The sequence below is a fragment of the Amblyomma mixtum genome, chromosome 1, assembly GCF_055824585.1.
Source record: "Amblyomma mixtum isolate Tamu chromosome 1, ASM5582458v1, whole genome shotgun sequence".
Classification (NCBI taxonomy): domain Eukaryota; kingdom Metazoa; phylum Arthropoda; class Arachnida; order Ixodida; family Ixodidae; genus Amblyomma; species Amblyomma mixtum.
The window spans coordinates 282847995-282871485 of NC_143012.1; the positions used below are offsets into that span (position 1 = coordinate 282847995).

The 23491-nt window shown below is 48.9% G+C and overlaps 3 protein-coding genes across 4 annotated transcripts in view; 2 read left to right on the forward strand and 1 right to left on the reverse strand.

The window, feature by feature from the left end:
• LOC149371914 (alpha-tocopherol transfer protein-like) overlaps positions 1-11864 on the forward strand; it is a 34812-nt gene extending 22948 nt beyond the window's left edge. The window contains exon 7 of one of the 2 annotated variants that reach the window (XM_089566223.1): positions 11355-11864. In XM_089566223.1, coding sequence (XP_089422349.1) covers positions 11355-11543 — 189 coding nt within the window. In that variant the 3' untranslated portion in view covers positions 11544-11864. The remainder of the gene's footprint in view (positions 1-11354) is intronic. The other variant, XM_089566224.1, reaches the window with a different exon arrangement.
• LOC149371915 (uncharacterized) lies at positions 8709-10564 on the reverse strand. The gene is made up of 2 exons (XM_089566225.1): positions 9792-10564; positions 8709-9708 (listed from the first exon to the last, which is right to left on the reverse strand). The coding sequence occupies exon 1, from the start codon at positions 10475-10477 to the stop codon at positions 9812-9814; it is 666 nt and encodes a 221-aa protein (XP_089422351.1). The 5' UTR covers positions 10478-10564; the 3' UTR covers positions 8709-9708; positions 9792-9811.
• Positions 11865-12029: 165 nt separating the features above from the next.
• LOC149371916 (uncharacterized) lies at positions 12030-19360 on the forward strand. Its single transcript, XM_089566226.1, has 2 exons — positions 12030-14499; positions 16440-19360. Exons 1-2 carry the CDS (start codon positions 12929-12931, stop codon positions 16939-16941), a joined length of 2073 nt encoding a protein of 690 aa, XP_089422352.1. The 5' UTR covers positions 12030-12928; the 3' UTR covers positions 16942-19360.
• The last annotated feature ends 4131 nt before the right edge of the window (positions 19361-23491 follow it).

Consider the following 23491-nt stretch of genomic DNA (forward strand, 5'->3'; position numbering starts at 1 on the left):
ACAGATCGCTAGCTCATTCGATAAAAAATAGATAAATTCAAGCAGCACGTTAACGGATGACTTTGGTTGCCTTTGCTGCGCCACCACTAGATGGTTTGGTTTAGTTTGGTTCATGGGGTTTAACGTCCCAAAGCGACTAAGGCTATGAGAGACGCCGTAGTGGAGGGCTCCGGAAATTTCGACCACCTGGGGTTCTTTAACGTGCACTGACATCGCACAGTACACGGGCCTCTAGAATTTCTCCTCCAAAGAAATTCTAGCCGCCGCGGCCGGGATCGAACTCGCGTCTTTTGCGTCAGCAGCCGAGCACCATAACCGCTCAGCCACCGCGGCTTTTTTTTTTTATTTATTACCTGACTTCGGCAAGAACCACAGTACACAAAGACACTTACAGAGCGCAATGAGCAATAATTAACAACACTATCCGCCCGGGGGTGCGTGGCTTCATCATATCAAAACTCCTTAAGCGTCACCAAAGGCTCGACTCTTTCGAGCCACTCGGGAGCTTCAGGAGCAAGTTTCTGAACTTCAATATACTTATGCATGCGCTCCCGAAAATAGATCCGTGCTGGCCGTGCATCAGGATCGCAATGATATCCTGCCATTCTGGAGCGCCAAATACAATGGAGGCCCATTAGCATAATGAGGTCGAATGGTGTCCCATCCTCACTCTCTACAGGCAAGTACCGAATACCATGAGCGTCGAGCGGAAATTCCTTTTTTAAAGTCCGTTGCAAGATGTCCCAAAAGTATACCCCCTCCCAACAGTGCAAAAAAACGTGGTCTATTGTTTCTGGTTGTTTACAAATTAAACAATGTGATCCCCAAGGTAGAAATAACTGCTTCCTTTCCAAGAATTCCTTTACTGGTAGTGTTCCGGTATGTAATTTAAAGAAAAAAGTTTTTGCACTTGGCGGCACCTGCATCGCCTTCACACGCTTAAGTACGTCGCGTCCCTGGCCTCCATTGTATAAGGCCCTGTACATAGGTTGTGGAAGAACTACATCGCACAAATCTTTGTACAACTTCTTCCTGCTAACAGAAGATAAATATTCATACGAAAATCGAACAGACAGGAATCGAACACTCGCGACAACCTTTCTAAAGTAACCAAAAATACGTCCCGAGAAACTTTCGGTTGTGACAACAAAGTCCGGCAGTGCATTTCCGAGCCTTAATTGGCACACAGTGCGCAAAAACGGATCGCTTACATCGCGCACAAAACAAAATCTGCTTACAATCTGCCGCAGAAATAAGTGTCCCAGACTCAGGCCGCCATCCTTCACCCGCCTAAACAAATTGGTCCGGCTACAGCGTTCCCAGTCCGCAGCCCACACAAAAACGGCAAAGATCCGGTGCAGTCTCTGTACGTTCATCCTTGCACAATGCAACACTTGCATCACGTACCACAGCCTAGACATAAAAAACAAATTGCACACTGTGGCCCTTGCGAAAATTGAAAGGTGTCGCCCTTTCCACCTTTCCACCTTTTCACGCGTGGCTTGCGTCTGTGCTTTCCAGTACGAATCGCTATCGCGATAACCGTCCAGTGGAACGCCTAAGTACTTTACTGGGGTCGTCACCCAGGACACGTTTGCAAAATTGCCAGGCTTCGTTGGCCATTCTCCGTGCCAAAGCCCCAGGGACTTTGACCAATTCACTTTACTACCGGTGATCTTGGTGAATTCTTTTACGCATGCCACGGCCTCGGTTATACCTTCCCGGTTCACTGTTGTTGGCGCTGCCACCCGTTGTTGGCGATGATGGGTCATTCGGTTCGGCGTCGTTGCTAGCTCGCTGCTGCTGCTGCTCGCTTGACGGAACCGTGGTCAAGCTACCGACACCGTTCCCACCACCACCAGGACATGAGTGCCGTCAAGTCGAAGAGTTAGGTGATGGGAGGAAGATTACAAGAGGGTTTATTTACATCTTTTTACAACATGGTTAGAAACTGAAGGGAGGCTCAAGAGAGGGTTAAAGTGAGCTCAAAATGAGGCGAAGTGAGCTCTGCCGCATTCGTTCTCGACATTTATACTGTTCGCCTTCCCTAAATTCCCTAGGTTTAGGACGCCCACGCCGGGGTGGGAGGGGCCCAGATCACAAACAACACAAACTTGTGCGCACAAACACACCACTGCACTTAGGGCCACGCCCCCGTCACATGTTGAGTCTGAGGGAAAGAAGGTTGTCGTCGAGGTAGCGTTGAATGCGGTAGGTGATGGCCCCCGGCCAGCCGAAGGTTTCTGCGGGTCACCGACATCTGTTAACCATCAAATGCCACCCGCCGCTCGAGGCCGGACGCGAGGTCACGAAAACGCCGTAAGTGGTTCCTTGTCCCTTGTCGAACGATGCCCGCCAGCTCGTCGCGGTGCTTGGCTCGCCTAAGAGCCACAGCAAACGAAGCCCTTTGTTCCCCCGCCACGCTCACAGCAATTGGGGAAGATAACGTCGGTCTCCCCGCGGCGGCGGCGGCGGCGACACTTGAAGAGACTTCGGAAAGGCGGTCTGTTTTTGCTAAAACTTCAATCCCTTCTTTATGGTTCTGTACTCCGACCAGGGAGGGCTCGGTAAATGGAATCAGCTGTCACCTGGGTCCCCTGTGTGGTCCATGACGGCAGGCTTGGGGCAATGGTCGCCGAGTAGAAAGCAGGTACTCTCAGCCACCCAGGAGACATATGTGTGCTGGCTGCTTCCGCCGCTGCTTAGCCTTCGCCGTACCTTGCTTAACGACGATCCACGTCTGATAGTAATTCTTTCCAGGCCCGTGTACTACGATCTTTACAGCTCCTCCGCGGCCCGGAAAATCTCGAATGGCCAGCGTTCCCCACCGCTGGGCAGGAAGAGATGGGCTCGCGTCCACGTTGATACCTTGGCTTGCAACATCAACTCCCAAGGCGACCCAAAACACCAAACCACCAACAAAGGAAAGCACAGATGGGACGTTCCAAACAACAAAGCACCGCTCCACGCGCAAGCGTTCGGAATTCACTCAAGACCCACCAGGCTTCCTTTTAGTGCCAAACAAAACCCTGCTCCAGAATACTGACCCCTCAATTTTGCCCGAATTTAGGGTCAAAGCGAGCGTCCGCGTCACATCTGAGGTTGCCATAGACAGACTGCCACGTTGTACGATAAGCGGTGGTGTGTCAAAGCCCACAAATTTAGAATAGAAACTCCATTCCTTATCAATCAAGCTCTGATCCCCAATACCACCCGAATATCGAAAGTCTCCTTAAAATTTGGCCCACGCTCAGTTTAATCCTCTGGCTCTTCTCAAAGAACCTTGATCGCTCGAGACTGAGAATCAACTGCTCCAGTTAAACTCACAAAAAATGCGACTGCTCATCAAAATCGGTACTCCTTCCAGTACTGGCGCAATACTTCTCTTATACTCATTGTGTCAGGCACCATTACCTATACACAAGCTGCTACAGCTGTTCTCTCTGCAAAATTCTGCAGCCACTTCATTTGGTTAATCTCCGAATACCACAATCGGCTGACCAACCACTCGCCAGTAAACAAGAGTACGCAGATATGCACAGCCATGCGCACTTTCTTGGCCTTTGCAAGGCATTAGCTACACTGCCGTTAATGTAGCAACAAGACCTTGGTATCTCAACCAAGTCTGACATGTCTGAGTCTACTATCCATACAAAAGAAACCTGTGCCAACCTTCACACACAGCAAAACTTAAATGCTCTGAACGGTTCCAACTATCCAAACAGCACATGGTCTACTCAGGAATCTTCGCTACACTCCTTTAAGTGCCCTTATTTCTCTGTACCATGGCAAACGGAACTCTCATTTCTAACTCAGACTTTAATCTTTCTAAATTTTAAGTGAAAACACAGTAACTTCGATCAGTCTAGCTCAAAACAAAGTAGCCTTTCCCTTCTCGATTTAGCCCACAAAAAAAAAGGAACAAAAAACCAGCTACTTCGAATGGCTACGCGGGGGGTGAAAGCTGACTCACCTCCGCCGCGTTGAAGTGATTAGCCCTTCAGACGCGCCCTCTGGGGTCGCGCTTTGACTGATGACACTGCTGTCATTTCGTTACAAAAGGCTCCTGAAAAAAGCCATCTACGACTTCCTCTGTCGTCTCCGCGCCCCCTCGACACGCTCAGAAAGCCTTGGTAGCGCATGCAAAGTCGAGAACCGGCTCTTGGCGACGCACAGCGACCAGCGCGAGAAGCTGTTCTTTGTTCTCGCCCCCAGCACGAAGCTCGGCTACCCTTTCGCCTTGCGCGCTTCCCGGAATCCAGTGCCGCAAGTGAAGGACGCATCCTTCTTTTCAATTGCGCGCGGTGAACATGCCTGCGTGCGGGGTCTCTGTTTCTCAATCCCTGTGCTCGCATGCGCTGACGGTCGCGCAACCTAGCGCATTCCGGTCTCTTGGGCCGCTTTGCCTTTTCCCTTGCCACCTTTCTGTCAGGTAGGGGTGGTCTGGGCTTTCCGGCAGGTCGATGCCCTTTGAAAAACCCCCCTCCTGCTCTGCTTGGAAGATGCGGTCGTCCCTTTCTGTTACTGCGGTCAGGTTTAGGACAATACACGCGTGTCGCCTGACCAGTAACTTTAGCCGCGAACTTACGATGTCCAATGCGGGAAGGTTCTGCTTTCTCATCTGCCGCATTTCCACCTGTGCTAACACTAGCACATGTCCGCGCACGTGAATTTAGGGCCTGAAATTTCATCTGTTGCCTTTTGGGCCTCGCCCTTTTTCTTTTTCGCTTAGAAGTTTCCACGTGCGTCGCCTGAACAAAGTCTGTCTCCTCCAGCTTTTGACATGACTTGCCGAATCCTTCACTAGGCACAAAATTGACCTCTTTGCCTTCGCAACAGATGGTCATCTCCACAGAGCTGACAGACGGACCTTCAGCTGCCCCGGAAATGAGCAGTTCGCTCCCCTGAAGGTAGTCCTCTGCATCTGGCTTATCGCTCTCAGTGCTTTCCTCCGAAACGCACTGCTCTTCTCGAATCGGGCTCTCTTCCTCTGTCTCAGCCTGGCTTTCAATGCTGCGTTTTAACTCAACAGCAGCTCCACACTCTTGATACGCCAGCTTCGCCGAGATATCCACAACACTGGCTTGGTCACTCACGCTCTGAGTGGTTTCCTCTGAAACGCACTGCTCATATAGAATCGGGCTCTCGTCCTTTTTCTCAGCATGGCGTTCAATACTGCGTTTTAACCCAACAGCAGCTCCACACTCTTTATTCGCCGAGGTAGCCACAACATTGGCTTGTTCACTGACGCCGCAGTGACGCTTTAACTCACAGTTGCCACGATTCTCAATCACTAAAGGGCTTCCCTTTGTTTCCTTTTCGAAACGTCTACCTTTGGGGAAGTTATCCCTTTCACACCCGTGCCGGTTAGTCGCCTGTACAGGCCCCTTTCTAGCGTCCTCGCGCTTAACCAAATCGGCCACGGTTCCTACTCTCACTGCACCGCCTCTCTTCGGAGCTCTCTTTTCTAAACCGCGGGTGCCGGTTAGACTCCGTTTCTCGGCCCTTATTCGCTGTTTTGCGACTATCTGACTGGGCGACGGTCTGTTTAGCTCGCTTGGGAAGTCTCTCTTGGCTCGGCTTTGTCCGACGCCATCCGTGCCCTCTCCACTCGTTTTCTGAACGAGCTCTAGCGGAGTTACACCTAGCTAACTCTGAGACTGTCTCTGTAGCCTCTCTACTTTGGCCGCGCTCTGTCGTGTACCATCCATGCCTGTTGTGCGCCAATTCGCCATCCTTTCTTACGGCGGCACGTCTCTAACTCGGCGATGGACTGGAACATTGATGGCCCTGTCTGGACGGAGATAGCGTCACTCATTGCTACTTCGTCCCCATTAAGCCCGTTGAGCTTTGCGAGCCGCCTTTTCTCAGCCTCGAATTTAAGCTCTTTTAGCTCCGCTGCTAGTTTCTGCATACGCTCTTCCCGAGCTCTTCTACTTTCCTGTAGCTGTGCCTCTAGTCTCACTCTTTCCGCTTCCTCAGCGCTTTTACGCTCCTGTAGCTGTACTTCCTCAGCTGTTTTACGCTGCTCTTCTTTTGCCCACTTCTGCATATTATCCCAAGCAATTTCAAAATCATCCTCTTCTTCCGTTTCCAAGTTTTGGATTGCCTGGACAATATCCGAATCTTCCGCTCTTTCCTCCACATCCACTCCTAACTCATCGCACAAGAACAACAGTTCTGTCCTCGTCAACCTCGTCAGGTCCACGGTCGCTGCTTTTAGATATTGGCTTTGCTCGCTCATGGTGATTCTGAGCAACTATCCCAGTGCTACAGACATACAAACGCCCGATCAACCAGCAGTTCAAATTATTAACCCAGAATTTGAAGCCTGGAGGATCCAAAGCAAAAACCAAACACTCACCCGCAGATGCAGCACCATGTTACCCGGTTCATCCCACCGCTGCCACCAGTTGTTGGCGCTGCCACCCGTTGTTGGCGATGATGGGTCATTCGGTTCGGCGTCGTTGCTAGCTCGCTGCTGCTGCTGCTCGCTTGACGGAACCGTGGTCAAGCTACCGACACCGTTCCCACCACCACCAGGACATGAGTGCCGTCAAGTCGAAGAGTTAGGTGATGGGAGGAAGATTACAAGAGGGTTTATTTACATCTTTTTACAACATGGTTAGAAACTGAAGGGAGGCTCAAGAGAGGGTTAAAGTGAGCTCAAAATGAGGCGAAGTGAGCTGCTCTGCCGCATTCGTTCTCGACATTTATACTGTTCGCCTTCCCTAAATTCCCTAGGTTGAGGACGCCCACGCCGGGGTGGGAGGGGCCCAGATCACAAACAACACAAACTTGTGCGCACAAACACACCACTGCACTTAGGGCCACGCCCCCGTCACATGTTGAGTCTGAGGGAAAGAAGGTTGTCGTCGAGGTAGCGTTGAATGCGGTAGGTGATGGCCCCCGGCCAGCCGAAGGTTTCTGCGGGTCACCGACATCTGTTAACCATCAAATGCCACCCGCCGCTCGAGGCCGGACGCGAGGTCACGAAAACGCCGTAAGCCTGTTTCACATGACAGCGAAAATGCTAGCGAATCCTGTCGCCGCGGCGGAAAAACCTGTTTTGAGTCGTCGCTGCGACGAGCGGCGAGGTTTCAACAAGTTGGAAATTTTCGCTGCGACGCGTCGCTCAATCGCTTAGTCGCTTGCATGTGAACCGGCCTTAAGTGGTTCCTTGTCCCTTGTCGAACGATGCCCGCCAGCTCGTCGCGGTGCTTGGCTCGCCTAAGAGCCACAGCAAACGAAGCCCTTTGTTCCCCCGCCACGCTCACAGCAATTGGGGAAGATAACGTCGGTCTCCCCGCGGCGGCGGCGGCGGCGACACTTGAAGAGACTTCGGAAAGGCGGTCTGTTTTTGCTAAAACTTCAATCCCTTCTTTATGGTTCTGTACTCCGACCAGGGAGGGCTCGGTAAATGGAATCAGCTGTCACCTGGGTCCCCTGTGTGGTCCATGACGGCAGGCTTGGGGCAATGGTCGCCGAGTAGAAAGCAGGTACTCTCAGCCACCCAGGAGACATATGTGTGCTGGCTGCTTCCGCCACTGCTTAGCCTTCGCCGTACCTTGCTTAACGACGATCCACGTCTGATAGTAATTCTTTCCAGGCCCGTGTACTACGATCTTTACACTGTGAACACCGCGACATCATCCGCATAAGCCAGCAGCTTAACTTCTGCTGCCTGTAGCTGGAATCCTCGAATTTTTTTTACTTTCCATGATATTCAAACACAACGCTTCAATGTAAATGCAGAATAGAAGAGGGCTGAGGGGACAACCCTGGCGCACCGAACGCTGCAGGCTAATGGGGGCCCCCAAACTCTTATTGACAATTAATCTTGTCGTGCAGCTCCGGTACGCCAAGGCCACTCCCTCACAAATAATGGACCCTAAATTCACATGGTCGAGTATGCAGAACAGGATATCGTGCGAAACACAATCGAATGCCTTCTCAAGATCTAGCTGAAGGATGGCTACACAGCTATTTGTGTAATCACAACATTCCAGCACACACCTCGCTTTATGAATATTGGAAACAATAGAGCGTCCCTTGATCCCACACGTCTGGTGGGGACCGACTATATCCTGAATTACTGACTGTAGTCTACAGGCTAAAATCTTCATGAAAACTTTATAATCCACGTTTGTGAGGGCGATAGGACGATATGCTGTGACCTGCTTTAACTTTTCTGCGTCATCGGATTTAGGGATTAGCACTGTATGGGATTTACCATAAGACGGGGGCAATTCATTTTCTTTGTAGGCTTCGTTAAAAACTGCTGTCAGTACTGGCACTATTTCGCGTTTATATGCTTTGTAAAAAGCGGCGCTTAACCCATCAGGTCCAGGAGATTTTCCCAGGTTCAAATTTTCTATCGCTTGCTCGACCTCCGACGCAGTTATCGACAGCTGCAGCCTTTCTTTCTGTTCGTCATCTAATCGCGGCAAAGCGCCAAGAAACTTTTCCTTGAATGCGCTCACATCCACTTCTTGCTTTGCAAACAGCGCCTGATAATATTCAAGAAATGCCTGCTGGATATGCCCGCTTTCTCCAGATAACGCCCCGCCCCATTCAATCTGTTCAATGTGGTTTCGTTGAGCATGCGTTTTTTCCATTCCTAGCGCTCGTTTTGAAGGTGTCTCCCCATCAGCTATATCTTGCGCCCTAGCCCGCACCAGTGCGCCACGATAGCGTTCTTCGTCAAAGAGTTCAATCTTATTTTTTATTTTCCTAATGTCATCCATCCATTTGCCAGGCTCTTCGCTTTCTCTTTCGAGAAGTCTAGCTAGTAAAGATCTTAAATTGTCCTCCTCACGCTTCTCCTCTTGTCGTATGCAACTTGACCTTTCGATTGCTGCTATTTTTATTTGTTGTTTGCAAAGTTCCCACTGCTGCCATACTTTCAGTTCCCCGCTCGGCTTTAATTTACTGATTTCTTCGTTTACTTTCCTGCTAAAGATGTCGTCTGTAATGAGCTTATTATTTAATTTCCACATCTCCCAAGAAAACTGATTTCCTCGTTTCTTTGTCCCTATCCCACACTTCACTAAACAATGATCCGAAAATGATACCGGTACTACATTGTAGCTACTGCATTTTGAAATAACGTTCGGTGACACATAAATGCGATCTAGCCGTGCATGGCTTGACCGTTGAAAATGGGTGAGTCTCACACAACGCTCGCCTTCTAAACATTCGGCCACATCATCGAGGTTGCACGTGTCTATAATTTCTGAGAGTACTTCAGTGCTTCTGTCCCTAAATGCCCTTGCACTGGTTTTGTCACAGCCCCTCAGGACGCAATTGAAGTCACCCATTACGATCAGGCATTTCTCACAACTGAAGTGCTTTTGTACGCGTTGAAAAAACGCTGTCCTCTCATCCACCGCATTTGGGGCGTACACACAAATGATGCGCCAATATGTTTTGTCGTACAGGAGGTCAACCAAAACAAATCGACCCGAAGGACACGCCGTATATGCCTGAACCTCAAGTCCCGGTACATTCTTTACAAAGATGACACAACCCGCAGACGTTCCTACAGCGTGGGCGACAACTGCAAAAAACCTAGACGTGAAACGTCTCACCATGCTCCCGGTCTCCTCTTCCCCGTCAATTTTCGTTTCCTGCACTGCCAGGACGTCAATGTCGTGCTCAGTTAAAAGGCGGTACACCTGGCTCTGCTTCTTCTTACTTGCCAGTCCCCTGACATTATGTGTACCGACTTTCATGGGGAACGCATGAGCCATTTTAATGCAGAAGAAAGAGGCCGGGAACATGGTGCTTACCCTTCACGTCTAGCGCTTGGCTAGACGACATCGTTGACACCGGAGCCATCCGGTGCTGGTGCCAGGCCTGGCAGCGGGGGCGGCTTGTCAAGGGCTCTCCTCTCCGTCGACACATTTGATCGTGTCCGGATGGACGACCGCCGTCCTTGGGTCGTTTTTGCCGGCGGCTCTTCGACGCTGGGGGCTTCCGCCTTGTCGTCTTCGGTTCCGGTCTGGGCGTGTGGCCGCTTCGCTGGGGCAGGGACGCCGGTCGTGCGGGCGCCGCCCTGGTCAAGGTTCTCCTCGGTCAGAGTCGCTGGCTCGGTTTCTTGGAGCGCTGGCACGCTTACTTCACCGCTCGACGCCTCCGTCTCCTTTCTAGTAGGTTCTGCCCCCTCAGGCTTGCGTCCGGCATCGCTGCGTCCGGCATCGGCTGGCTGCGTCCGGCATCGGCTTGCGTCCGGCATCGAAGAGCCCGTCGATCCTGCTTGCGTTTCGGGTTCCTCTATGCCTTTCGCAGATTCTTCAGCCTCGACTACATCCATCAGGAGTTCCGCAGAGTCGTCTTTCGACGCCCCGCCCGTAGCCACCGCGTAAGTGCGGACACACTCATTATCCGCGTGGCCGTACCGCCGGCATTTCGTACAGCGGGGAACCTTGCATTCACGCCGCACGTGGCCTGTACCATGGCAGCGCAAGCACTGCATTGGACGCCCAGGCGCTACGACAAGAGCCAACTCTCCGGCGACACGTACCTGGTGTGGCAGGTCATCCACTTTCAAGCCGGGCTTCAACTTCAGCAGGACCGTTCTTGTCGTTGAGCTCTTGTCATTGACGCCTTGTATCCGCCACCGCTCACGCGTAACGTCGGTCACTTTGCCAAACGCCGCGAATGCCGTCCGAATGTCGTCGTCGGCCACACCGTGAAGCATCCAGTGTAGCCGCAGCTTTACCTGCTGGTCTTCCGGGTCGATAATGAGGCAGCGGCGTTTCTTAACTTGCAGCTCGTTGAAGGCGAGTAACTTCTTTGCTGCCTCCGTGTTCCGCAGGGTAACCGCCCACACGTGGTTGATTTGGTACGCCCCCAACGCGACCACGTCGGGGAGCGTACCGGTCTCGGCCAGGGCGTCTCGGAAATCCTCGACCTGGAACGGCCTCGCTCGCACGTCGCCGTGAAGAAAAACGGTGTTGAAAACAACACGTCCTGTTGGCAGTGGCGGCAAAATAATCTGGTAATCCTTATCACCGCAGTCATCGATACTGTTTCCGCGGCCGTCAAAGGCCGCTATCGCTGCTCCGCTGGAGCCCATGACCCTGCGATCCGCTCAGCTCGGCTGCCGGAAGCGCGGCGGTGCGCCACCACTAGAGTTGCCTGTGTAGATAACATTGAAAGTCATACAAAGACCACTACGCTTTCATGGAAAACTGTTAGAGAAACATCTCTGTTGACGCAAGTTAAGCGCTGTTTGGTAGAGCACAAAATTAGAAACAGTTTTCTTTGTGCACCTTCAAAAAGTTTCAGCATATACCTGTTTACTCACAATTCTGGTGCGGCTTTCACAACTTAATAAAATACTTTTCCAGATTCACCTCTTCGGCTACGAACTGAACAAACTGATTGATGTGGTTCCTGCTGACCTTATTCCTCAAGAAGTCGGAGGAACTTTCGAAAACTACGACTTCGATGCGCTAGAAGAGGACTTGCTGAAGTGGAACGATTACTTTAAAGAAGTGAGCCAATATGGTTACGGAAAAGAAAACACCCACATCTAGCGGATGGCAGCGCAACTGTTTTTCCTCGCTATATAAATAAATGCTTCTAGCCTTTATACTCCTAGAAAATCAAATGAACGGGAATTCCTTCCACTTTCTATTCCTTTCATTCTTTTTTTTCATCGTGTCTGAGATTCTTTACCAGGCGTCAACGCGTGACACCAATCGTTACACTTAATTAAGGATGTGCCTCTTGAAGTGAAAATTGCGTCCAAGCGCTCTTTGCCGACCGGTAATTCGTACTTCGACATTCTAATTTGCTTCCTTAGTGGCGCCTCCTTAATGGCTGAGCGGTTTTAGCAAGAGATGTCTTCTTTTATGCAGTGCGACCCATTTGTCTGCAGTGTCCTATCCTACGAAAGAAATATTTGCTTCGAGACAAAGAGCGTTTCCATGCTTTGTATAAACGTCAGGGACACCATAAGCTTCCACGTAAGCTTTGAACACGAGGACCATTTTCTTCGCGGGCGGTTAACCGCAGTAGTGCGAGAACGCGTTTGCCTGGCGGTAAAAACGATCCCGATAGCGTTAATGGGTTAGTGCCGTCATATGCGCAATTGGTCCTTCTCTTCTTAACATTCATAGGTCTCTGGGAGTCCTCATGCCACTCCTGGCGCAGTGGTGCCGCGGTTAAGAGATGCGCCACTGCCCAAGCAGGCGGCTGTTTCAAACACAACCACCAGTCGGGATTGTGAGACCAAGGTTGCTACCTCTAACGATTCATCATTAATTTAACTGCCACCTGCCACAGCGGGCAGATTGCTCACAACCCGGTGGGCAGGTTGTGGTGACGTCACAACGTCACATCGGCCTAGTGTGACCGGACCCCGAAGAAAAGCTGCGTTACTCTTATCGCTTTTGTGGCACCAAGTCACTCATATATGAGGGACGACTGCTACTTCGATCACCCGCGGAAGTACAGGGGGCAGAGACCTCGCTGCGCGCATTGCAGCAACGACAGCAGACGACGTTGTTCCGTGTATGCCCTTGTGACGTCACGAGAGCATTCTGGCGGCCGCTGCCGGTGGGAGGAGTTTCTCGGTCTCAATTTCGATCAAGTTTTTTGGAATATACAGCGCCCAGGGCACCCAAATTTTGGAAGTTTAAACATAGGCTCTTTTATTAGTTACTGAAGTACAAAAGTGCAGTATGAAGAACGACCACGTCATGGCCCCTTTAACGTCGATCAGAACTTTACGTGAGTCTAATATCGTCGCCAGACGTACTGACGACCCAACAAAGCAAAACCATGAGCCAATCAGGCTAAACACATGCTTCCGCACGTCTACTATGTTTAAGTAAGTTAAAACCCTGCCATTTTTTTCCCACATGCATTTGTAAATATCGTAGCTCGAGAACTTTCCGGTAGGCTGAAGAAGAAGAAAATGAACGAACAAGGCCTGGACCAAGTCTATGTTCACGGTAACGAAAACCGCCACCGATTCCTATTTTGCTTTTCGCGACTTATGGTCGCGCGGATAGTGCTTGTATTGATAGCCAGCACGTTCCTCCTGACCATAATCGCTGTTGCTTTGGCGCTGGAAGCAATGAGCATCAAGCAGACCTCGCAGTCCCCGTCCTTCTGCTGCCCATCCGAGGGTCGCCAGCTCGTCGCCATCGTGAACGACACGGTGAGGCCATGCGACAACTTGTACGCCTACGTTTGCGCCGGTGTCGTCAAGAGCGGGACCGGCCAGTCTGAAATGCTGCTGAGAAGCCTCGAAGAAATGATCCTTGGACTCGCCGCTGCTCCCGCGGATAGATTTGCCTTCTCCGCCCGTTCGCTTAACAGCAGCCGGGCAGGGATGTTCCTACAGGGGCTGTACTCCAGCTGCTTAGCCTCGTCGACTGCGAAGCCGCATCGGGACAAGGACGGTCACGACGTGCCCTTCCGTTTAGTTCAGATGTCCGCGGCTCTTTGGAACATCGCGAACAAGCTGCTGGCTCAGTTGAACGAGTCTAATTTGCTGGCGTTCCTGTTTATGATCAACCTGAGGTACCAGATTCGGTCGGTGGTAGAGATTCAATATCTCAGCTCCACCGCAACTTTGCTGTTTTACCACGACGCCTTGGAATTAAACACCGAAATGCACTTGGAATGCGTGGAGTGTATTGCCGCTGCATTAATGGCCTATAACAGCAACGGAGAAACAAGCAGGCAGGCGAGTGACGGCAGCTCCCGGCGAGAACCCAATTCATCCCTCCTCACGTTCGATGACGTCGGCGGCTTCGCAAAGCGCCTTCACTCGCTCTACCCTAAGAGGCGTGTAGTAGAGCGCTACGGGATTACAAACATATCCCAGCTGTGGCCAGCAGAGCAGTTCCTTAAAGCGCTATCCATCCTCTCCTGGGTTGAGCCCCTGGAAGACGTGAGCGTCGAGTCTTTCGCACCGCACCAGCTGGTGATACTACGCCGAGAAATCACCGACAGCGATAACTGGGCCGTCGGAGCTGTCTACCTCGTGGCTCACACCGTCGCCAGAAGCTACCTCACCATCCCTTCGACACAGGGCACCGACTATGCGCACCCTGCGTGCATGCAGTTAACGACTGACATGACAGCACTCGTTAACACCGCGCACTGGGACCTACACGGCTCGCCAGAGAAGGAGCAAATTGTCGCAAATATGTACAGGAGTACTGTGGACGCGGTCGCGTTCGAGGCTTCGTCGGGACTTCTGGTCTCCGAAGGTGGCCATGAGACGCAACATCCGCTCCGCAGACTAATCAGCAGTATCACCCTCCTGACAGCAGAAGCCTCAAGCGTTGACACTGTCGAGGTACCGGAGGCGACGGCAGTAGACTTCACCGGCAATTTGCTGCTGGGCCGATCGTTTCAGTTCGAGGCCAGAAAAAAACGTCATAGGCTTGGCTTGCCTGGTAGTGCTAGCAAAGTGGATCCGATTCTGCACACCGGTCGGCGACTGTACTTGGAGGTGCCAGCATCGTTTTACAGGTGAGGTATCTTGTAAAAGGGTATTTTGTATGTCGACAAATTTCTACGTACCGTTAGTGATATATCCGTCAGGTTCTCTAGGGGGGGGTTGGAAGGAATTAGTTTGATTTTGTGCCATCGGTCACGTTTTTAGAGTAGATAGGGGAAGTTCAGAGCCACTAATTTCTTTGCAAAATGAATTTTCGCAGAAAAGATGCGAGGGAGCTTAAAGTACCCAAATCGGAAAACGTACCTCACCTGGCCGCAGCTAGAATGGTGCGCTACTGGAAAAAGGTGCATTCTCTGACTCCCACCCCTTCTTTACTTAATGGCTTGAGAGGGGCTTGTGCGTCGGTCCCCCGGCTTTGGCTACATATCCACAAAAAGTTATCGGCTGTACCTCTTGTGCACGGAAGAACGAATACCTTCGTGTCGCGGTGGAATTACACACCTGGAGGGGAAATAGAAGTTACCTTCTTTTTGTGGTACTTAGGGGCTGCCATCTATCGACACAAAAAGTTCACATCTGAATTGCCTTGTAGCTGGTGAGCCCTCTTAACCCTTTATCCTACAATGCAGGCGCCAAATGTTTTCACTTGAGTTAAGATCTTTACTTTTCCATCGCCTAAAGAAATAAACCACCGCTCAAGCGGCAGAGTTTTTAGAATTTACTGACTACTTGTCATCAAGGGCTCCCGCAGAACTTTTTCCAGGGGGGGCCACCCGATGTCCGGGGATGGGGGCGGCGGCAGGTTAGCACCAAAAAGGAGCTAGTGCATAAATAATATCCGTAATTCCAGGGGGTAGCAACCGCCCCCCCTTCCGGACGCCCATGCTTGTCATAGTACTTGGAGCCTGGCAGAAATTTGGGTTCGGAAGCACTAGTACACATGAAGAAACAGTGACTCTTTTCACCAGCTTTCGGCACGTATATATGAGTGCGACGTCTGTAAAAGTCGTAAGAAGTAGAATTTCAATTCCCCTGGCTGCATTCTAACGCAGTCAGCGCATAGGAAGTATTTAAGGGGCATTACGCTGTCGCATGATGATAGTGAAGATAGACTGTGGCGAAGCGACTGCGGCTGTCAACGAGCAGCACGGCTCTTCGCAACAGAAACGACGCCACGTTCAAACTTTTTTGTGCGGTACAACCAACTAGGAAATAAATATAGGCCGCTTTCAAGGAAAATTTATTTCCCGTTATCTGCTCTGATAATCACCATTGCCTTATGGTCTAGAACACGATGGCTTCCTGCTATGCGACGCACGTCGGTTGCTCTTTTTCCAAGCAATTCATCCTGCACAATTCTGCCTGTCTGGTTGCCATCGCTCACGCTTTAGATTCAGTTGCCACTCGCGCTGCTGGCCTTCTTTGACACCGTACGGTCTTATGCATATTCACGGTGAGTCGAATGTACAGTCTTTGTCAAAAGTAACCAGGCTGCATGGTTTGCGTCTAGCTCGTACAGTGGAGCCCTTACAACTTCCATGAAGCTGAAATGGCCGTTAAAGGTAAGGACTGGGGGTCTTCTTACCTCCCAACACCTTTCGATCTTTAGGAAAGCCACAAGGGCTCCACTATACAAGCTAGAAGCAAACCATGCAGCCTGGTTACTTTTGACAAAGACGGTACAATCTTCGGGAGCATGAGGTTACAAGGAGAAAGCGTTCTAGCGAGGGTATGGACGAAGAGGACGAAAAGTGGGACAGGTGCTGTGTGGAATCGGCTGGTTGAACCACTAACACGTCTCGCTTCAACTTAACATTCAAACAAGCCTACTGATATCCTGGCATACTGAAAAATAGCGCGAAAGACGACGGACGAGAAGAGGCGAGACAGCTGGCCTCAGCTTCAAGATCCTGAGGCGAGATCCTTGCTTCAGCTTAAAGACGCGTCTGTTATTTCGTATTTAAAACGTTTACACTCCCTTTTGAAGTGCATCTTTTTTTCTTCTTTGCAGTTATCTGCGCGTCTCGAACAATTCAAGTCCGATAAACATGGCAGTTTTGGGTGTACCCCTGGCTAAACTGCTATGGTCCGCCGTTCTTCGACACGACTGGGACGGCGTCTCGCAGGACAACGTGAAGCGGATAATACGCTGCTTCACCGAGGCCTCCCAGAGAGACAGCGACGGACTCGAAGGCCCACTCAGCAACAGCTACGAAAGAACAGTCCGAGTGGCAGCTGTCTCCCTGGCACTGCGCACCGTGGCGCGGACCATGTCCCAGGAAGACTGGTACACCCCTCGAGACGTGGGCGGCAATGGCGCGCATTTCCAGCGTTTGTCTCACGCGCAATTCTTCTTCCTGCTTGAGGCTTACTTCAGGTGCACTAGCGAGACTCTAAGGACTGACGAGAGCTGCGTGAACGTTCCAGCGGCGTACGTGCCAGAGTTTGAGAGCGCGTTTCAGTGCCAACGTACACCGCTCATGGAACGACTCAGGGCTTGCTCTTTTTGGTGACGGATGTGTGCCTGACGGACAAACCGATCTGCGCACATTAGACAACACCGTAACAACTTTGACGCGAACGTTTACAGACACTCCTGCAAATTTGTGTCAGTTCAGCGGAGGACAGACTGTTTTGCGCAGAAGTGAAAAATGATATGCATTCTAGTTATTATATAAATATGACAAAGTTTGGTTTTTATAATTGTCTACTTAAAAACGATGAATGCGAATTGAAGACTTCCAATCTATAGCCGCATTATTTCAAGAATGATTCTTAGCTCCCTCTCTTTTTGATACTATTGGACGATCGATATGGCGCTACTTGTTCAAAAGTGAGAAAAAAAAAAGGGGGGGGGGGGGCGACTGTTTTGCGACTCAGCTGTTTTTCGATGCAACTGTTAAAATACAGCTGTAAAACAGGCACATGCGCAATAGACTTTCACGCAGCAGTATGTTCAGTGAACGCGTACCAACGCGAAATTTGCGCTAGCGTTTGCAGCACCTTCGGGAATGCACCCTGGTGGGTCACCTGGGATCAGGTGGGGGAGGAGAGAAAATGACTTTATGCAACCGAGCAGGACAAAAACCTCAGAGCCAATAAAGAAACTAAACGTATGTATGCATACATACGTTTAGCATGCTATGTCAAAAACTTGCTGATCACTACTTCATCTGCTGCGACTTCACCCAACCGTCTTGCCTGGCGTCTACTATGATTTGCAGAAAAGAAATTACTGTCACAGACCCTAAAATATTGGACGAGTTAATAGCACAATACGACTGGTTCAATTTCTTAAAAATCGTGCCTCCTGGTGAGATGTATGAAGAATTCGTCAAACTGTTCAAAAAATTTAAACAGGCAGCCACGCGGTGTCTCCATATTAAGCAGCGTAGTGTTGATAGCCGGTGGATGTCAGCGGAAGTATTGGCAGCAATTAAAGAAAAAGAGTTACTGTGGACGCAAGTAAGGCGTGCGCCTTCTTGCGACGAGTTGCGACTCAGGTTTAAGATATGCAGAAACAGAGTCAATGCGATGGTTAGGCTTGCCAAGCGGATACACTGCCGGAAAAAAATTTTCGATGCACGTTCTGATAGCAGACGAACGTGGAGGCTTGTCAACGACTTACGAGGTGAGAACTCTGCCATGTGCAAGGACAGGTCTATTCTGGGACATTTTTCAAGCGAGGGTGAAATAATTGTGCAAGAATTTAACAGTTACTTTTCTCGTGTAGTTGGCGTAGCAAGGCCACATCCGAACACATGTTCCTTGAAGCACTCTTTGGCAGAATCCGCCTACCTGCCTCTTATTTCGGAACATGACCTTCAACGTCTGCTTGCAAGCCAATATATCTCCTGGCATCGATGGCATCTTAATTGCTGATTTATGCAGAAATTTTCATGTCCTTAAATGTGTGTTACTGACAATACTGAACCATATTATTTCAACAGCCGAAATACCAGTCCTAATGAAAACCGCCATTATCATTCCATGTTTCAAAAATGGAGCACGCAATAGGGTAGAAAATTATCGACCCATCTCAATTTTGCCAGCGATCTCCAAAAAACACTTGCTTCAGAGTATGCAGGGTTTCTTGGATAGACACGGTGTCATTTCTGCTGCCCAGTACGGATTTGTGCAGGGCAAAGGCACCCAGGTTCTTCTTGAAAATTTTGCTGACACTTTGAATTTCGCTTTCGAGTCTAACCAGGTTGCATGTGCATTGTTTCTAGACGTTAGTAAAGCTTTTGACAGTGTTTGTCATCTAGCCTGCTCTTAACTAAACTTCATATGTTAGAACAGACGGCAGCTAGTCTGTCGCCAATTTTCGCAGTAGTTGTATTGATATCAACGCGGGTGTCCCGCAAGGGTCCATTCTGAGCCCTTTGCTATTTAGTATCTTTGTTAGTGATCTAGTTGACACAGTTCCCGGTCGTTTGTTTCAATATGCTGATGATACCGTTATCATTTCCTGTGCAAAGCACTTTTCTGATGCTATCAATGATCTTCAAAGTACTTCAACAAAAGTTATGGACTGGTTCGCCAACAATCTTATCAACGTTAACGTATCCAAAACAAATCTGATATGCTTCTGTAACCCTTTAAAGAAGTTGAAGAATTGACCGGTCTTTACTTTTACATACATCTTGATTGTGCCCCGTGCTCCTGTACATCTCTGGTTTATGCTTCCCGCGTAAAATATCTCGGTTTGCTGTTTGATAGTGACTTATCTTGGAATTCTCACCTTCACCATGTTTGTCAGGAATTACGGGCTCTTTCTTGCCTGCTGTTCAATATTAGATACTGCATGCCTTTTTCGGTTAGAAAAGCAATAATTCATGCCTTGAGTTGCGGTGTTTTAAGGTATGGCGTAACAGTTTATGGGAATTGTGCGCTTCGTTGGCAAAACAGACAACTCCATAGTGCACTCAATCTTAAAAAACAGTGTTTACGATTTGCACTGTTTTACACGCTTTGTGCTGTGCGTGCTGCCTCCGCGCACGCACAGCACAAAGCGAAAATGGCGCCTCACGGAGGCTACCAGGGTAGCTGTGTAGAGAGTATATGACCGTCATAAAAAGCAAAACGACTCCCCGCTGCTCCACTCGCTATAGTAAAAGAACTCGTGCATTCTATGCTCCTTCGTCACTAAATGTGTTGCCGTCAAGCGCATTTTCTGTGAGTACAAATTATAAACTATAATAAAAAAAAACTATTGCGTTCATCTGTTTTCATCTGACATTTAACTTCGTTTTTGGTATAGTTTATCGCCTGTCATCGCTACATTGCCTGATATACATTTGTTGTTGATGTAGTTTAGTGGATTCAGCGTTTTTTTCCAGTTTACTGTGAAGTGTGATGTGTTTGAACGTTTTTTTGCTGTTCCTATTTTTCTGTTGCTTTCTGCTAATCTTGGTTTGTAAAGCGCCGCACGCGACTTGCCGCTACCTAGCTGCCAGGCGCTGCCATACATGAGGCTTCGGCAGGACTGAATCTGTAAAATGTCTTTGCAGAGCAGAATAAACTGATTGATTGATTATTTGATTGATTGATGCGCACACACAAAAAAAAACTGTTTAGTTTAGCAAGACGATACCTCGCTCTTGCCCATAGGTAGCGATCGATGAACCCGAAATATTTTTATTGGGAGGAAACCTAGGCAATTATCAGAAGAGCTACTACTGTGGATAGTTGGTATTTCATCCTTGCGGTTTCGAAAAGCGCTAACTTTGCACAAGAACGAACTAGCAGACGGACGACACACACACGCGCGCACGCACGCATACGACGAACTGCTCTAACAGCCATTTATTTTTCGGAAGAGACAAGAGTATAAAAACACGCCTCAACGTCATACCACGCGCAACAAGAGCTGCAGTAGCCCTAGATCCGCGCCTTCGCGTGCAAGAAGACGGCGAAGAGGGCTTCTAAACAAAACTCTTTATTTAGGCTGACTTGCACCCCACAATGGACTGAATCACTCGGCGGTCGTCGAACTCGGCCGTGCAAAATTTAAAGCTGGTAATGAACCTTCGAGATACGGCGTGCAAAGTTACTGCAACATTCTGGAACAACGTAGAACCGGCTCCACATGTATGCTATCAATCGAGATAAACCTGGTCGCGTCTTGCATCGCAAAACGATCACAAATGCAGCTTTGAAGAATAAGCAAACAAACGCTACGAAGATTCGCGGCACTATCGAGTTTATACTGTATTTCTATAGCTGTATACAAGCTGCACGTTTCGCTCAAGCTGCCCTGTGCAGGCTCCTGAATTAAATTATTTTTGGTGCCTTCCCTATTAACCAAACCTGCTTGATGGTGCTTTTGTATAGAGGGAAAGTGTATGCTGTCACCTAAATACCTGAGCATTTGTGCAGATTCCATTGAGCAAGCTTCTTTCTCTGTGTGTGCACCACTGTTACCCTCCTTTGTAGATCTGAAGCATGTAACTGATATCCTTAAAAAGAAAGGCTCCAAATTTGCCTGGTTAAGGTGCGCTAGCACATCCCCCGTTTAGCATCGTTTGGCCACTTTGACATGGTTCTGTCTCAGTGTCCATGTATTTCTTGCGTTTTTTCCGGAATGAATCTTAACTTCATTGTACAATAGTGTTTCTCCCAATGTACGAGATACACAAGTGCGTTCTCTTGTATTACTAGATTCCTTCTTCATCTACGCTGTGTGTGTATCATGTTGTTGACGTTTCAAACTGTAGCCAGTGAAACCATGGTTGTGCGTACCTTATGTTCTTGTCCACTCCTGCAAGAATCCCAAACAGGGATCTGTGAGTTTCTACATCGTGGGGAGTCTTCAAACCGCTCCTGGCACAGTGGTGCAGCAGGTGACTGTTTTTCAAACACAGCCACCAATGAGGCTTCAGAGACTCAGGTAGCTCAGGGAGAGCAACCTCTCACCACCAATCATTAATTTTTCTATTATTTCGTAACTGAATTAAGCCTGTTATACCTAAGTGGTACAGACAGGGGCTGATTTTTCATTCTTTTAGGTCGCCCCAACCTACCGAATGCCACCAGCCATGGTGGGCAGGTTGCAATGACTCCACAAGGTCACGGTGACCTAGGTGGCAGGTGGGCTTCCTCCTTAGAAGCCTAAGGAGGCATCAGCATCAACGCATTGTCATTGTGTAGCCGAGGAACTGGTTTACACACAACACATGCATGCACCCAAATACAAGGCACATCAATATCAGAATTTTACAAAAATCCCTTGAGGCCCATTTATATCCTCCCCCATTATCTCCAATCAACCTTATCCTGTGCAAGCTACAGCCACCCTACTTTTGCAAACTTCCTAAATATCATGCGCCTACCTGGCTCTCTTCCGCCCCCTGCTATATGTGCCTTCTCTAGGAATTGACTCCATTAGCATTGGGAACCAATGGTTATTGCCTCTCCGCTTCAGACACCCTGGTCATGGCCACAACATACCCTCAGAGATGAGCAGTAACAGACGGACACCACCCATGCCAGTTCACTGGCGAAGAAAAGTTTATAGTGCTGTGGAGAATGTGCATATCTGTACTACCGCACAATTCGGCATCTGACATGCAGTGTAGCGCAGAAACCTGCAAAAGCACGACTCAGGCACAAACACACGCTATACTAGTATTACCCCTGCCAAGCGGATTATGACGCAGGGCAAAATGCACTATTTTGTTCAGCCCAATTTTCCAGAGTAAAAAGCTTTTGCAAAGTTCACGCAATTTTTCGGACTGCTAGATTATTTAGGTCCCCACAGAGCCCAAAAATTCTGACTTTACTTCTCTTATAGCATATGCACAGCCATTCAAAGAAAAGCAAACCATCCATGCCCGACCACTGTTGCATATCTGGTAAATGTATGCAACATTTCACACTCAGTGCTTCACCTACAAGCCAGCTAGAGTATACTAACAAAATAAAACTTGCTTGCCTAGAAGAAAATTTGTTCACAGTATGCCTCCAGCTAAGCATGTACAGTCGCAAGTAAAAAAGATTAGCACAAGTGATCAGTCATTGGTGCAAAATCTCACGTCACTGCAGTTCACAAAAATAGCAATAAAGAGAATGGCAGGCCTTTGCCAATCCTCAGTCTTCAGAGAGGTTCAACAGAAAGCCATTGCCTGCAAAGAATATTTTTTTCCATAGCAAGGCCTGTATAAGCCTTGCTGTGTGCACTTATTGCCTCTAGGGAGGGGGAGTGAAAAACCTAATACTCTTTTCTCCGAAAGTGGGTGGAAGGTGCTCTTGTTCTTTGTAAAACTAAATATTTTGGCAATTCATTACTAAATCAATGATAAGTTCAGTTGGACTGCCATTGTGAAGTTAACATTGAACAGCTTGCTACCATTCCACACAAATCCTTGCAATTAAGTACTCTTAACACATGGCAATGCTAGAGCATCTGTATGTTACCATAAAATAAAAGCAAAGATGGCACCTATGCTCTTACGATTACAGTCTACAGTGCCTACAGTCACTCCTGAAGGCCTCAACCATCTTTCCTCTTCTGCATTCAAGCACTCTCAACATGCTACTAACCAGTAATGAAGTGTATAATGTTGCATGTAGCATACAGGATGGAGCTGTATGATCCACCAGTCAACAGTCAACAAGCTAAAAAGAGTGTCCAGCATGCATTACTCAGGCAACATGCCACAGCTTAAAACTCTTGCTTGTGCACTACTGACACCCTCCCACCCACCTTCTCAAAAGTAGCTCAAGGGGGGACGAGGGTCTTGAATTTTACCTTTTTATTTATGGCTAGAATCTCATGAAATTTTGCACACAGATGCGTTCTTCTCTTACGATTCCAAAAATGTAGTCATAATTGAGCTGGTGATTTTATATCAAAAGTTATCTTAGAGCCTAGACTGTAATTAGGTAATGTAATTAGGCTTTAATGCACTCTCATTGCATTTTGTTGCTTTTAATTACACGAGTTGACAGCCAGCGAATTCCCATACCAGATGACCTTTTTGTTTAGGCCACGTATAAATAGCAATTTACAATTAGCTTAACGAGTTGCAGTGTCAAATACTGCAACCTTTTACTCTCTAT